At 38.5% G+C, this 17,725-nt stretch overlaps 1 protein-coding gene across 2 annotated transcripts in view; it reads right to left on the reverse strand.

The window, feature by feature from the left end:
• Positions 1–17,725, reverse strand: part of DNER (delta/notch like EGF repeat containing) — a 140,676-nt gene that overhangs the window by 66,325 nt on the left and 56,626 nt on the right. For both annotated transcript variants that reach the window (XM_058188841.1, XM_058188840.1), the window contains exon 2: positions 923–1,219. In XM_058188841.1, the coding sequence (XP_058044824.1) occupies positions 923–1,219 (297 nt within the window). The remainder of the gene's footprint in view (positions 1–922; positions 1,220–17,725) is intronic.

The following is a 17,725-nucleotide window of genomic DNA, read 5'->3' on the forward strand; positions in this document are numbered from 1 at the left end:
TACCTAAGTTGTCCCTGGGTATATTTCCTTCCTATTTTACAAATACTCTCAACATTTTTTCTTTTTTTCTTTTCTTTTTGATTCCCAGATTTTAGGCTGTTCAGCCCAATTCTCTTATTACAGAAAAATTCAAAACATTTAATATTCTCCTAGAAACCTTATTACATACAAATGAATAATACAAAACAAATTCTTAGAAATGGGAGGAGATATTTTAAATACTAACTTATTCTTTCTTAATACAAAATATAATTTTCCTTTCTCTCAGGGTAGGACATGAGAAATAAAACAGCATCAGTTAATTAATATTTTCAATAGATTTTAAAGAGTGTAAAAATCAATCTTGCAAAATAAATGATCAAATTAAAGTATTGTTCCTAACATAATGCTTTTAGGTCACATTCAGAGAATTATAGGGTATCTAAATTTATAAATTATGTAGGCAGCATGTATTTCAAACTTACTTAACTCCTAGCCCATTTTGTTCTGTGAACTTTTATTGAAAAAATCAAGTATCAAGAGAAAACTTTTAAAAATTGCAGAACTAAAAGAAGAAAATTAAAAAAAATATTCCAAAGAATAAAGTATTGCTCTATACCCCCAAATGTCCATTTGGTAGTATTAAATAATTGATGTATTTAGTAATAAATGTGGTCTGTGATCAACAACAATGCTGGTGGCATTCATTAAAATTAATTACGTCTCAGAAAAATATTAAAAATGTATACTGAGCTCTAAGATAATTTTGTAATTAACATTTTGCACCACAAATTTCACAAACAGAATTCTTAGTTATTTTTCTTGATCCTTCCAGCTTTCCACATAAGGTCACATACAGACAATCTTTTCCTAAAGCTGTTACTGGATTTCATTCAGAAATAATTTATGGTACGTATTTTGCTTTTTTAAAAAAAAAACTTACCTCTACTTCATCCCATTTCAGATCTACAAGTTTTTGTCCCTCCTTGGGTTCCCATGTCGGTAGTGTCACTGTTGCTTGAACTCGTGGCAGGATAATGTCCGGTTCCATGGTGGTTGCTCCTGGCCTATTTTCACTTGGCAACTCTGATTCTGTCCACCCAGACACTGGGGAACCATAAAATGAATATTCACAGTTTGTACCTTCATATCCAGTATTACAAACACAGAGATATCCATCCCCATTACTAGTGCAGTTGCCATGGTGACAAGGGTTGCTGGCACATGGATCTGAAACAAACTGAAACACAAACAATAATGGAATTCTTAGTGCCACAGAATAAGATGTGTCAGTCTTGTCACAAAGGTTAATCTGCTAAAATATCTGAGTGGCTTTCACCTGCTTTACTTAGAACTTCCTTTTCCAACCAAGCATCTTTCAAGTGTGCTGGACCTCAATGGTCAAAATTCCTAGTTGATATATTAACAATGAAAGCTGTGAAAGACCACAGCTGGAAGGTAACCAGGTGAAGAAGGAGGTTCATTATTCACATTTCAATAAAAAGATTATGCAGGAGAAATAGAAGAAAATTAGCAAACAAAACTGATGGTGTTGACAAAGTTGAATGGTTTAGAAATGTAATATTAGAAGAGTTTCCAGAGGAATAATAATTAGCCTTTTGAAGCAAATACAACAAAGCACATAGGTAAGACGTAGCACAATTATTACTGTTATGCTATTTGTGAGGATATTTGAGGAACATTGATGCACTGTTCTGAAGACACCAGGAAGACAACAGTTATATGTACTATTTATAATCATCTAAATTGTGATAAAAGTCTTTACAATCTAAAATTCATCTTGAACAATGATCAAATAATAGGTGTGTGTGTGTGATATGTGTGTGTATGCATCTAGGAAATCAGACTCATGTTAGACTATGCTCTCTTTAAATCCCCCAAATATTAATACAATAATAAATGAATTTGATTTTAAGACATCACAAAAGCAATTTAAAAGGCTAGTGATATCTTAAAAGGTGACACATTTATTAATATAACCCCCAACCTTTTGCCAAAAACTTCATCTACACTCTTTATTATTGTGTTAATTTTTCAGCCAGTGTTAATTCCAATTCTTTTCTGCACTACAGGTAGTCTTCATTTATAACCACAATTGAGCCCAAAATTTCCACTGTTAAGCAAGACAATTGTTAAGTGAGTTTTGCCCCCATTTTATGACCTGCTTGCCATATCTGTTAAGTGAATCACTGCAGTTGTTAAGTTAGTAACGCGGCTGTTAAGCGAATCTAGCTTCCCAATTGACTTTGCTTGTCAGAAGGCTGCAAAAGGTGATCACATAACCCCAGGACTCTGCAACCATCATAAATATAAGTCAGTTGCCAAACTTCTGAATTTTGATTGCATGACCACAGGGATGTGATATAGTCATAAGTGTGAAAAATGGTCATAAGTCATTTTTTTCAGTGCTGTTGTAACTTTGAACAGTCACTAAACGAATGGTTGTAAGTTAAAGACTACTTACCCAAAGAAAAACATGTTTTAGCTTTTAGTTTTATTGCCAGTCATTAAAAAAAACATAATGTTGCATGAGAGACAGAGAGAGGAGGAAGGGGGAAAACAACCAAATTCTCTTTTTTTAACCAGGTGTTATATCATTTTCTTTTCTTTTTAATATTTCAATTCCATTGTGTGCACATCTAGAGTAAAAAACATGGCTCCCGAGGACATGGACAGGTTGTTGGGTAGGTTGAATGCCACCACGTGTTTACTGGACCCGTGCCCCTCCTGGCTGGTGCTGGCCACTCAGGAGGTGACACGAGGCTGGCTCCAGGCGATTACGAGTGCTTCTTTGGTGGAGGGTGTCTTTCCAGCCGCCTTGAAAGAGGCGGTGGTGAGGCCCCTCCTCAAGAAGCCTTCCCTGGACCCGGCTGTTTTAGGTAATTATCGTCCGGTCTCCAACCTTCGCTTCGCGGCGAAGGTTGTAGAGAGTATGGTGGCATATCAGTTTCCCTTACACCTGGATGAAACTGTCTATCTAGACCCGTTCCAGTCCGGTTTCCGGCCCGGTTACAGCACGGAGACGGCTTTGGTTGCGTTGGTGGATGATCTCTGGAGGGCCAGGGATAGGGGTTGTTCCTCTGCCCTGGTCCTATTAGACCTCTCAGCGGCTTTCGATACCATCGACCATGGTATCCTGCTGCGCCGGTTGGAGGGATTGGGAGTGGGAGGCACCGTTTATCGGTGGTTCTCCTCCTATCTCTCCGATCGGTCGCAGACGGTGTTGACAGGGAGGCAGAGGTCGGCTCCGAGGCGCCTCACTTGTGGGGTGCCGCAGGGGTCGATTCTCTCGCCCCTTCTGTTCAACATCTATATGAAGCCGCTGGGTGAGATCATCAGTGGCTTCGGTGTGAGGTACCAGCTGTACGCGGATGACACCCAGCTGTACTTTTCCACACCGGGCCACCCCAACGAAGCTATCGAAGTGCTGTCCCGGTGTCTGGAAGCCGTACGGGTCTGGATGGGGAGAAACAGGCTCAAGCTCAATCCCTCCAAGACAGAGTGGCTGTGGATGCCGGCATCCCGGTACAGTCAGCTGAGTCCACGGCTGACTGTTGGAGGCGAGTCATTGGCCCCGATGGAGAGGGTGCGCAACTTGGGCGTCCTCCTGGATGAATGGCTGTCTCTGGAAGATCATTTGACGGCCGTCTCCAGGAGAGCGTTCTACCAGGTTCGCCTGGTGCGCCAGTTGCGCCCCTTTCTAGACCGGGATGCCCTATGCACGGTCACTCACGCCCTCGTGACGTCTTGCCTGGATTACTGCAACACTCTCTACATGGGGCTCCCCTTGAAGGGCATCCGGAGGCTGCAGTTAGTCCAGAATGCGGCTGCGCGGGTGATAGAGGGAGCCCCTCGTGGCTCCCGTATGACACCTCTCCTGCGCAGACTGCACTGGCTACCTGTGGCCTTCCGGGTGCGCTTCAAGGTCTTGGTAACCACCTTTAAAGCGCTCCATGGCATAGGGCCGGGTTATTTACGGGACTGCCTACTGCTACCGAATACCTCTCACCGACCCGTGCGCTCTCACAGAGAGGGACTCCTCAGGGTGCCGTCAGCGAGGCAGTGTCGTCTGGTGATGCCCAGGGGAAGGGCCTTCTCTGTGGGGGCTCCCACCCTCTGGAACGAACTACCCCCAGGACTTCGTCAACTTCTGGACCTCCGAACCTTCCGTCGCGAGCTTAAAACACACTTATTCATCTGCGCAGGACTGGATTAGATTTTAAATTTATTGGTTTTAAATGGGTTTTATTTTTTTATATTGTTTTAAACATTCGGCCTTTTAGAATAAGTTTTTTAATTGTTATTTTAATCTGTATTTATGTGTTTTTATCTGCCTGTGAACCGCCCTGAGTCCTTCGGGAGATAGGGCGGTATATAAATACGATTAATAAATAAATAAATAAAATAAATTTTTTGACCAGATGATTAAAAAAGTTTTTTTTTCATTAATAAAAAGTGTTTCATACAGTTAGTTTGGTCAAGTGGCCAAGGCATGAGGCCCAAACCCAAGTCACGGTGAATTCTAGTTCCTCCTTAGATATGAAAGCTGATTGGGTGAGTTTAGGCCAATCACTCTTTTTCAGCCCATGATGTCAGGTTCAGGCAACAAATACTTGGTTGATTCAAAAAAATGCACCTTGCACTTATGGAAAACACTAGGAAGAAAAAAAAAAGTCTCCTAAAGTTTTCTGTAGTTACATTATTGAACTGATAATTAGCCACATTTACATCTTGGGTAAGTAATCTAGAAGAGAAGACAAGAAATAGAAACATAACATAACATAACATAACATAACATAACATAACATCAGAGTTGGAAGGGACCTTGGAGGCCTTCTAGTCCAACCCCCTGCCCAGGCAGGAAACCCTACACCATCTCAGTCAGATGGTTATCCAACATTTTCTTAAAAATTTCCAGTGTTGGAGCATTCACAACTTCTGAAGGCAAGTCGTTCCACTTATTAATTGTTCTAACTGTCAGGAAATTTCTCCTTAGTTCTAAGTTGCTTCTTTCTTTGATCAGTTTCCACCCATTGCTTCTTGTTCTACCCTCAGGTGCTTTGGAGAACAGCCCGACTCCCTCTTCTTTGTGGCAGCCCCTGAGATATTGGAACACAGCTATCATGTCTCCCCTAGTTCTTCTTTTTGTTAAACTAGACATACCCAGTTCCTGCAACCGTTCTTCATATGTTTTATCCTCCAGTCCCCTAATCATCTTTATTGCTCTTCTCTGCACTCTTTCTAGAGTCTCAACATCTTTTTTACATCGTGGCGACCAAAACTGGATGCAATATTCCAAGTGTGGCCTTACCAAGGCATTATAAAGTGGTACAAACACTTCACGTGATCTTGATTCTATCCCTCTGTTTATGCAGCCCAGAACTGTGTTGGCTTTTTTAACAGCTGCTGCACACTGCTGGTTCATATCTAAATGGTTATCCACTAGGACTCCAAGATCCCTCTCACAGGTACTACTATTGAGCAAGGTACCACATACACGGTACTAGTGCATCTTGTTTTTTTGGCCTACATGTACAACCCTACTTTTTCACTGTTGAATTTCATTTTGTTAGATAGCCCAATGTTCAAGTCTGTCAAGATCTTTCTGTAACTTGAGCCTATCTTCTGGAGTGTTGGCTATTCCTGCCAGCTTGGTGTCATCTGCAAATTTGATGAGTTCCCCATCTATCCCCTCGTCCAAGTCATTGATGAAGATGTTGAAGAGTACTGGGCCTAAAACAGTGCCTTGGGGTACTCCACTGCATACTTCCCTCCATGTGGATGTAGTTCCGTTGAGGACTACACGTTGAGTGCGGTTGGTCAGCCAGTTACGAATCCATCTGGTGGTGGTGCTGTCTAACCCACATTTTTCTACTTTATCTAGTAGTAGGTTATGGTCTACTTTATCAAATGCTTTACTGAAGTCCAAGTAAATTATATCGACAGCATTCCTCTGGTCTACTAATTTTGTCATTTTGTCAAAGAATGCGATAAGATTAGTCTGGCATGATCTGTTTTTGACAAACCCATGTTGGCTTTTGGTTATTACTTTGTTTGCTTCTAGGTGTTCGGTGATTCGTTGCTTGATTATCTTTTCCAGAATCTTCCCCGGTATTGAGGTCAGACTGATAGGTCTGTAGTTTCCTGGATCTGTTTTTTTTCCTTTTTTGAAGATACTACTTTCATCTTTTCAAAACTTAACATGCTGGCTCTAAGTATAGATTTCATATACTAGATACCAATTTCCTAGTATCAAGGAAGAATAAAATTGGTGAATGAGGCGGAAAATATTCTTCTTGTTTCCACAGCAATTGTTTTGAGTTGGATTAATATAATTTCATAGTTTTAACTTAAAAGCATCAAAGTATTTTAGATTTTGTATACCTAAGTACATTTAACCCTTCATCATGCTTTTCTTTACTTTGATGGTTTTGGCCAATATCAGTTGTTTTTTTAAGAATTCTTAATGAATATTTTTTATTTTTGCCCATGGATAAAACCAAATAAGTAATGAAAATGGAAAGTTTTGTCACAAAAACAGAGTTTAAGAAAGAACTATTAGTATTTTTCCTTATAGTTATAATAACAAATTACAATAAAGTCATCATGACATGAGTTTTTGTTTTGATCTTTCATGAGAGGATCGTAATTATGTTTATTTAACTTTAAAGAGAGCTAGTTTGGTATTGTGTTTAAGGCATCAGACTAGAAACTGGGAGACCATGACTTCTAATACACAGAGCTAACTGTTTTACCAAGAACCAGTCATTCTCTCTCAGTCCTAGGAAGCAGGTAATGGCAAACCACTTCTGAAAAATCTTGCCAAGAAAACTGCAGGTTCTAGTCCAGACAGCTACCAGGAGTCCAAAACTGGCTCAAAGAAAGCACATTGTTAAGGCAATGACAATAGAATAAAAGAAAGAAATAGAAATGATACAAGCCTGGTTTTAAAAAAGCACATCTTTCTACAGAAAAAACAAAAGAAATAAGCTGAAGCAACAAAACATCCCAAATGAAATAGCTACTAATTAGAAATAGCAATAGTTTGGTGGGTTAAGCTTGATCAGCTTTAGGTAGCAGTCAAAACTGGCAAATCGTGCAATCTGTTGTGCAGAATTTGGCAACATTATATATTATAGAGTTAGAAGTAGGGAGATGTAAAATTGGTATCTATAGTCTGATAATTTAGTGAATAAAGGTAAAGGTAAAGGAGTCCTTATGGATTTTACTCTGCTAGTCGTTGTTGACTATAGAGGGCAGTGCTCCTCTCCATTTCAAGTCCATTGAGCCAGCGCTGTCCAAAGACATTTCCGCAGTTATGTAGCCGGCATGATGTCATGGACACTGTTACCTTCCCACTGAAGTGGTACCTATTTATCTACTCACATTTGCATACTTTCAAACTGCTAGGTTAGCAGGAGCTGGAACAAGGACAGGAGCTCACTCTGTCACATGATGCTTGGGGTTTCGAACCTGGGCTGCCAGTTCTTCAGCCCACAAACCGTGTCTTAAGCACTGAGGCACCGTGCTGCCCCAGGTAAATAGTTGGAGAATAAGAATACTGCAGATATCTCTAAAAATGAGCAGAAGGGGATATGCTCAATGGTTTCAAATTGTCTAGAATGGCAGTGACACAGATAATCTGGGAGAATCTTGCTGTTCCTTCATTTTAACAAAGCCAAAGAGAAAAACAATGAAGGACTTTTGTACTTAAGAGAGTTTAGCTGTTTAAGATATAAAATAAATTATGTTATTCTATTCCTCAAATTTTCAGGGAAGTTAAGATAGGGAGTCTTGTCTAGATTGGCTTGGCACTCTTACCTATTGTACATTGTTTAAGATGTCATCTATCATACAAAGAAGCTAACAAATTGAGAAGACTGCTATGTGTTGTTGTTTTTTAATAAATTGTCAAACCACTTAGATTGCCATTGTGTACACTTTTATGAGAATACCCCACAAAGAACATCAGGGAGATTATCTTTGAATCCTGAGAGAGAATCATTTCTATTTGTTCTCTTATGAACTGTCCTCAAAAAACACAAAAAATATATTTCTGCTATTCTGTGTTATGGTTTTAATGTTTTTAATAATTGAAAAAAAATTATAATTGTAAGTTATACATGGAACGCATGAGAAAATAACTATGTCTTTGGTGTGCTGAAAATACACTGCTTATTGATTAGGGCCAATAACCTTTACCAAGTTATTCCCAGGGACATTTTGTCCTACATTACAAGTAGCAGAATAATGACTGTTCTCAGTATAAAGGACAAATGCCATAAGGAAGAATGCTTGAAAAATGTTGAACTACTTATTATAGTTCATTTGATATTTCTGTTGACTATACATATTCTATTGCATTTCCTTCTTTTCTCCCTAAATATTCTCACCATTAGTAGCAGTACTGCAGACAAACTCTGTTCATAGCGAGGAATCTGACCCTGAGAGGGCTCAAGATTGACTCAGCCTTCCATCCTTCCGAGGTCAGTAAAATAAGGATCCAGACTGTTGGGGGCAATATCTTATATTGTAAATCACCTAGAGAGTGCTGTAAAATGTCAAGGTTCCAGAAAAACCTCTTCTGCATAAAGAAAACTCAGAAGCCATTGTCTTTAAGAGTTCTTTACTAGCATGAGGAAACTGGCACACGATGAGTGAAATTCCAAAGCTGAACTTCCGGATTCTTTTCCCAGTTATACAACCCCCAAGAGTCCCACCCCCCTGACCTCTTTGATGGTCACATGGTCCCACGTTCTCCCAGTTCATTCGAATATCCTCTCGCCACTCTTCCTGCAGATGTGAACACCATCTGACCTTGACCGTCTGAAGAATGTTACCATACCCCTCAGCCCCCCTTCCTCCCCTCAGGGGAAAAATGTGGCAGCGTCTGGAAACCTAAAGTCTAGTATGGTTTCCAGGCCTGACATAAAGCACTATAGGGTGGTATATAAGTCTAAGTGCTATTGCTATTGCTACTGCTATTCTTTTTTAAGCTGTAACTATAAAAATCTTCTTTTTTTTAGATGTGCTATCATCATTACAATTGTTCAGAAAACTAATGGGGTTTTTTTCTATCTGCCTAAACATACATTTATCAACCCAATATATGAATATTCTAGAGAACATGAATAGAATTTCATTACAGTGGCTTGAAGATGGGATCAAACAAACTAGCTTATTGTTTATCCATTTTTCTAGATGGTATCTATCAACCAAAGTTGTTAATAACTTTTAAGCCCTTCACGGCTTGGGGCCAATTGGGTAAGAACTGTATTCTCCCAGTTGTTTCTACTTATCCAATTTGGACAGGCAGGTTGGGCATTATGCAGATCTATCAGTCAAGGAATGTCAGCTGGTGGAAACCAGGAGACGTTCCTTCCCACTGAATGGTGAATAAGTATTCTCTTACTAATTCCTTGTGTATTTTGACTTGCATACCTGTTTTATCTTCTTTGGTATTGCTTTTGTTAGGTTTTGGGGCTTTTTCTTTCTTTTGTGTACAAACAGATTCAAAAAAGGAATTAAGCAGTCCTGTTTTCTCCCTACCGTCTGTCACCTTCTTCCATCTTCTCCCATTAGTGGACCTATCATTTCATTGAGTTTCTTCTTGTTCTCTACATACTGAAATAAACAATTTTGTTATCATTATTGGTATCAGTTGTCAATCTAAGCTCATTAGGGGCCTTCTTCTTCTTTTTCTTGTGCCATATCCATTATCGGATGTTGGCGATCATGTTGGTAATCCTATTTTTGTCAACAGCTGTATGAAAAAGTGCTGCTGAGTTTTGTCCAAACTAGTCCCTTAGGTTTTGAAGCCATGATGTTCTGCCCGGACCTCATTTGCCTTCAATCTTTCCCTGGAGGATTAAGTGAAAGATGCCATATTTTTCTGGGTGTTGCATCACACATCCAAAATATTCTAACTTTCACTTTTTAATGGCTTTGATTATTTCCCTTTGCTATCCCAGGGAGCTTATTACCTATTCATTTGTGACTTTGTTAACCCAGTTTATATGTAACAGCCGTCTGTAAATCCACATTTCAAATGCTTCTAGTCTCTTCAAGTGGTTTTCTGTCAGAGACCAACTCTCTACTCCATAGAGCAGGATAGAAAAGATGTAACATCTGATAAGCCTGATTTTCATTCTTAGGCTTATGTCGTGACTGCAAAAGACCTTTTTTCATTTTGAAGAATGCTGTTCGAGCATTCTCTATCTTGTCTTTACTTCACTGATCATGTCCCAGCTTTCATGTAAATTAAAACCGAGGTACATGATCCTTTCAACTTTTTCTAATGGTATGCCTTCCGAATTTATCAGTGGTAAATTAATGGGTTGTTTGCTGACGACATGATCTTGGTTTTTGAGATGTTAAGCTTCAAGCCATTTTTTCAGATATATCTGAGACTCTGTTGATAAGGAGATGAAGGTCTTCAGGCTTACTGGCAAGCAGAACTGTTAGGGGCCTTAGCTTTCCCAATTTCCTCCTTGCAGATTTGGGCTATTTGCTGGTATTTTGTTTTAGTTCTGCAACCCAACAAGAAAGACACAGACTTCAGAGGATAATGCAGAAAAAATAATTGCTAGCAACCTGCCTTCCATTGAGGACCTGTATACTGCACGAATCAAGAAGAAGGCCGTGAAAATATTTACAGATCCCTCATATCCAGGACATAAACTGTTTCAACTCCTATCCTCAAAACAACGCTATAGAGCACTGCACACCAGAACAAATAGACACAAGAACAGTTTTTCCCCAAAGGCCATCACTCAGCTAAACAAATAATTCCCTCAACACTCTCAAAGTATTTACTAAATCTGCACTACTATTAATCTTCTCATTGTTCCCATCACCAATCTCTTTCCACTTATGACTGTATGACTGTAACTTGTTGCTGCCAATCCTTATGATTTATATTGATATATTGACCATCGTTTGTGTTGTAAATGTTGTACCTTGATGAACGTATCTTTTCTTTTATGTACACTGAGAGCATATGCACCAAGACAAATTCCTTGTGTGTCCAATCACACTTGGCCAATAAAAAATTCTATTCTATTCTATTCTATTCTATTCTATTCTATTCTATTCTGTTATGTGTCCTTTTCCATTTTTTTATATTTGTCTGTCCCTCAGATTGTTGGGAAGCACTTTGTGCAAACATGCTGGTCTCATCTGGTATCTTGTTTTTGTTTCTCTGTAGATCTGAAGGAGACAATGCAAGACAGAGGGGCATGGAGTGTGCTGATTCATAGAGTGACCAAAGGACAGACAAGATTGAATGGTTGACATTGATAACAATATTGTTTTTGCTTGGACCTTCATTACCTCATTTTTCAAGGTTTCCCAAACATTGTGTTTTTCCTTTTTTGAATTTCCATCTATGGAATCCTTCATAATCTCTCTCTAAGTTTTTTGAAGTCAGTTCTTTTAAAGTCTAAAACACTAGTCTGACTTGGTTCAGTTATCTGTGGTTTCATTATGGGGAATTCAAGTATGACATGATCACTCTCCCCCACAGTTCCTGTAGTTAACCTACCTACTCATAATATTTCTTTCCTCCCCTCCCCCCAAAAAACCTGCCAAATTTCCTCTTTTTTCAATTGCCTGCTGTTGCATCTTTTTTAGCCACATGAAATACCTAAAATGCTATCACACTTTTATTTTTGGTGTTGACACTGTTTTAACACAATAAAAGGGTTAAAATATTAGTCCTTGAGAACTCATTAATTTGCACACATGTGTATTAAGAATAGTGGGGCACCATAGAAACCACTAACACGTATGATATAACTCTTGGTTCTTGTTTTCTGTTGGCACCAGGTAGCCAGTCAGGAGTCAATAGGTTCTGTAGAATTTGAAGGTGCAAGGTATAATGGTTAAAAAGGATTGTATTTATATTATTGAATAAATTCTAAGAATATTAACAGGAGAAAATATATCAACTTTTGTTTTTTCAGCATGCCAGGAAACCTAGGAATAACAGCAAATAGACCTATTACTGGCACTTGTGCGGCAATGCAAAGCTTGTCAAGTTTGATAACAGAATGACAAAAGCAGCTTTGCACTGCTGTGGTTGGATTTTTGGGGGACAATAATGCATCTCACCCATATGAAAAGGACAGGAGTTGTATCATTTGTCATGATGCGCCTTTCATCATTTCTACAACAGCTACAAAATCCTATCAGAGCTGATATTCAGCCAGTTTGCACCAGTTCACGTGAACCAGTGGTGGGAATTTGGCTCCGGTCATTGAACTGGTAGTAATAACCAGTTGGCCAGGCCCATGAACCAGTTCCCTAGTCGCTGTTCACTTGCCCCGGCCGCCATGTTCATCGCTGCCATGTTCTTCATGCATGCGCATCCCATTGCCTTGCAAGTGCAATGGGATGCACATGCGCGAAGAACATGGCAGTGACACCAGCAGCTTTTTTCACAGGTATTTTTATTTGCCAGCTGCTTTCCAGCAGCAGTGGCTGCCTGAGGGCCACTGAAAACTCGGGTCAGCTTGCCTTCCAGACTCTGGACCAGCCGCCGTAGAAGGTAAGCAGCCTGAACAAAGAGGCAGTGGTGGGGAAGGAAGCGGGGCTAGGGCCGGGGCTGTTAAAGGAGAGGAAACGGGGGTGACTGGGGAAGGAAGAGTGGGGCTAGATAGGTGGAAATTCAAAAAAAATTCCTATCTTTTCCTGTGGACGTGGCTAGGTGGGGGGGGTCGTCATGTGACTGAGTTGGTGTGAGTGATGTCAAGTTGGCCATGCCCATGCAGTCACATGCCCCCCACCTAGCCACACCCACCGAACTAGTAGAAATTTTTTTTGAAATCCATCACTGAATCCTATAGATGCCCATGGCTTTAATATATTTGGATTTAACTGTAATCTTCAACAGTGTCATTCCTAACATTTTAAAACTGGCAATGCCCTTTGGGTTTAAGCATTATAATAATTAAGAATTTGGTGGAACAAAAATACCATAAGAGCTAAGATATAGAACTTTCAAACAAAAATTAATATAAGATGTATTCTATTTTTATCTGATTCTGTATTTATCCCAGAATAATCTTGACTTTCAGCTTGCATGTATTACTCCACAGAAATATTGGTACAAGACAGTAACTGCAGAATATAGCTACAAGAATTGGAAGGGTGGGAATCACATGTCACCTCAATTAGCATGAGATTTGCAGACAGATGCAAGCCAAGGTGACTTTAACAATGCAATTCAACTTTTTTTTCTCCCCATAACACAGACAGAATGCAAAAGAACTGCCTATAGCAGTTTTCTATAACTACTCCCACCAGGTTCTTATAAAATTGCCTTTTTACTTAAAAGGGCAACTCCTTCCATAATTCTAATGAAAGAAGGGTGATAATTCTTCCAACCGTCACTTGCTGGTTTCATTCTATTTTCCAACCTATCTAAGTACATACCACAACACTCAGATCAACTGATGGGGATATGCAGGAGCTACAGATGTAAAGTACAATAATATTCCTTCCAGTCTATTTTTCCCCCAAAACTAAATTTAATACTTCTGAAGCTGAAGAGGAGACATTTTTTGGACCCAGGAATAGGAATAAATGCTCCTTTGACTATGAAATCCACCATCTGACTCAAGAATATTGAAGCAGAAGAAATATAAACTCAGCCAATGAATAGGCCAAGTCCTTTAAAAGGAGCCATTCTTCATAAAATCCTCCTTGCAAATAGAAAGAAAGAAGTGGGACACACCATTACCTTTTTTTATTATTAGCTTAAGTTTTTTCTTGGAAGAAATAAATATAGAGACTAGAAATCATATTATATTAACATGTTTTGTTTTGTTTTTATAAAAACGATATTGTTCAAAAATAAAATCATGTCGCATAAAACAAAATTGTGATGCATTGGTTAGAATGCAGCATTGTAAGCTAACTTCACAGTCTGAAGTTTGATCCTGGGGCTCAAGATTGACTCAGCTTTCCATCTTTCTGAGGTCAGTAAAATGAAGACCCAGATTCTTGGAGGCAATATCCTTACGTTCTTTCTTTTGAAGGACCACAAGTATATGGTAAGCATAGGCAGAGTCAAGTGAGGACTGTACTACTGTATTGCTGACTTCAGGCAACAATATTGACACATCCTGGCAATTTTCATGTCAAGGGCATGAAACTAATTATCACTGTCTTCTTTCAGAACAGTAAACGTTTTCCAACATTTCAATTGCCAATTGTTCCTATCTGTTTCTACTATCATTCTAAACATTGCCTTTTTTTTCATTGCCTTTTCAGCCTGTACAGTACAGTTTTCTTCTATGTCTCACCTCAAAATGGAAATGTGTCATCAATTTTCAACAATTATAATCAAAGAAACACTTGGCATCAAAATATCTATGAGTCAGCATACATTCCTTTCTCTCCTCTACTTTCCATCTTAAAACTGTTTTTCTAAATATATTTTGACGTCATCTTTTATTTCATTTTAATGATCAAATTCTAAGAAGAATCAAAGAAACACTATTGAAAGAATCCTCCTCCTTTCTTTTCTTGGCCTTACCCCTCCTCTGGAGAGCTTTCAGTGCATTCCGTTTCAGCAGACAGCTAAGCAGAAAAGGTTTTATTCTTGACTTTTTTTTCAAACTGGTCTTTAGATTAACAATCTTCTCTCACTCTTTATTTTTCCTAATATTTAAAATCAGAACCTGCATGCAAAACGTAAAGACTTCTCTGTAAGTTACACTCTGTTTTATTATCTATAGTTCTTTACACACAGTAAAACACAGTAAGATTGCTAAATTACTAGTTTTCTCTGCAGGCAACTCTACAGTTGGCTCTTCTATCAGGCTGTACTCTACAAGCCTGCTAAACTAGTTTTTTTCTGCTTTGCCACCCCACATTGCCAATTACTTTGCCCAGAGCTCAAATAATCCTTGTATTTAAAAAAACTACTTTCTCTCTGAAGCCTTTCCATTTGCTTTCTTCCAAAAATGCTCTCACTATGCTAGATTTTCTTATCATGGTACATTGACTGAGAATCCCCTGTTGAGGAAAGCTAGAGTAGAGCCAAGGTTAGAAAACTATTCCAGATGCTATACATGGTCTCATATCCAACCAGAACCTTGAAAGAAAACTAATTATGTAACATGGCATACGAATACGTATCAAGTCATTCTCTTTACCAGACCAGAAAAAAAGCCAGTTTTGTATAGTGGTTAAGGTGCTGTCCTAGAAACCAGGATATTGTGAGTTCTAATCCCACTTTAGACATGAAAGCTGACCAAGCTCTCTTTTCCAGCCCAATCCACCTCACAGGGTTGTTGTTGTTGTAGGGAAAACAGGAGGAAGAAAGAGTATTATGTATGTTCATCACCTTGAATTCTTTTTTAGACAAAAATAAGGCATGACAAAAAACTAATATATAAATAAACAAAGTAATAAATAATCATTAGTAGATATTTGAATGCACCAGCAATCTGTCAAAACATTTGCATATTCACAAGCTCAAGGATTGGTAAAAATGTCTGATCCCTCCCTAGATGACTTCTAATTTATTGTTTTTTTAAGTAAACAAATACATACATTCTTAATACAGTTCATAATCAAGTTCAGTTAAATTCAAAAACATGCAAGGCAAGACAAAAAACGCAATAAACTTCTATTCATTTATTTATCAAATTTCTATACCATCCATCTCATCTAAGTAAATCTGAGTGGTGCAAAACAAGATTGTGACAGGTGCTCTACTTTCAGAGTTCACTTGAAAGGGCAAATGTCACTGTAGTCCATGCTCTATCTTAGGGGTCTCCAACCTTGGCCACTTTAAGACTTGTGGACTTCAACTCCCAGAATTCCTCAGCCAGCTTTGCTTTTCTGGGAGTTGAAGTCCACAAGTCTTAAAGTGGCCAAGATTGGAGACCCCTGCTCTAATTATAAGGGAAGGAACCAAAGCTTAGGGCAATTATCACTGAAAGGAACAATTTTCCTTAGTTTAATTTAGCTTTATTGAACCAGCTTTCCCCATAATATAAAACTAAAGCAAGAGATAGGGCAAAGAATAAAGTCTATTTTAAAAAATAAACTTGCTTTTGATTAAGCAAGTTTTTTTTAATTATAAAAGTTTGTCTATATCCAAGAAAACTTGCTAATCTTATACACTGTCTAAAATAAATAGGTAAGTGTAAATGATTAATATTTGAACAGTTGCCTCTCCATAGCAACAACTGTACAAATCTTAGCTGTTTTCTAGATTATTCAGCCAAAAGGAGGAAGGTTTCTCCACATCCAACCAGCCAAGATAGTTTAACAGCAAGGGGGATATTAAGTTTGAGCACCAAGCTGTGTAAATTGGTAGAATAATAAGACATGCAAAACAGATTCAATATCTTTCAACTAGCAAGGACATAATCTCTCTTGGATTGGAACATTGTTATATCTTCTATATAATATAGATGGCTCTATTTTAAATTTCACCAGAAGTGGGGGAAGTACCTAGTGCAGCATATATATGAGATTTGATTATATAATTAGGGGGAATGAACAATGTTTTACCCAAACTATCCCAAAAATGCAAAGAGATTGTAATCCAGTTGCTGTGAAGGCCATCTCAGGAATCATTGTTTCAAGTAAATTGGCCCTCTCAAACGCCAAACTGTGAGAGGATATCTTATTTATCTAGCATCATGCTCAAAGCCTTATTTCCAAGAGAAAGAGAAAATATCCAAGTAGTCAGGGAGGTCAAAGAGCCCTCATCAGATTTCACTGTTGCCACAAAAAATTGCCATTATGAACCTTTATAAACGTATATCCTATTTCCAGTCATAACACAGAATTGAATATAACCCAAAGAATTCAGGATATACTGTTTATTTTTTTAAAATTGATTGGGCTGCTTCAAGTGAGATATTGGGTTTTTATAAAAGCAAACCTGGGAACTATAAAACACTTTGGATATATATGTTTATAGCAATAGGTATGTTGCTATTAATCTGTGCTCCCTGGAAAACACACAGTTCTTTCAATAATCCTATGAGCCTAATCCATGGCAGCTTTTGATTGTTCTGTCCAAAAACAAATGGCTGAATGGTACAGTAATTCCTAAATATTTAAACATTTTGGTTTGTTCGGTTATTATGTTATTTATGTAATAGTGATAAGTATATCAAAAGGAAAGCCTATTGTTGAAGATTAGCAATTTCTCTTAGAAGAGTTCATAATCATCTCATAAATTGTTGAAATAAACGTGCGAAGACCCAAAGGATGCAGCTGAAACCCACTTGACTTTTGGAGACTTTTACTATCAGCATAAAGCAAAATTGAAACGAATTTGTTAGCTGATTGGGGCATGCATGGTGAGCTAAATATGTCTCTAGAAGAATGAAGACAATAATCGCAGCAAAGAAAGTAGAATCAGTGAGTAGACTAGTCTAGTGAGTCAACTGGATCTTTGGAACTTCTTCACAGACTGCCCACATGTGTTCACAGGTCTCCCACAGGCTTCAATATAACGATGAAGGGATCAGTTATTAAGCTCACAACAGCAGCCACGCCATTTAAAGCAGGGGTCTCCAACCTTGTCAACTTTAAGACTTGTGGACTTCAACTCCCAGAATCCCTCAGCCAGCTTTCCTGGGAGTTGAAGTCCACAAGTCTTAAAGTTGACATGATTGGAAACCCCTGATTTAAAGGACACTGGGTTTGCTAATCTCTTTCTAACCCAGCTTTCTGAAATTGCTTATGTAACCAT

This window comes from Ahaetulla prasina, chromosome 6 (genome assembly GCF_028640845.1).
Source record: "Ahaetulla prasina isolate Xishuangbanna chromosome 6, ASM2864084v1, whole genome shotgun sequence".
Taxonomy (NCBI): domain Eukaryota; kingdom Metazoa; phylum Chordata; class Lepidosauria; order Squamata; family Colubridae; genus Ahaetulla; species Ahaetulla prasina.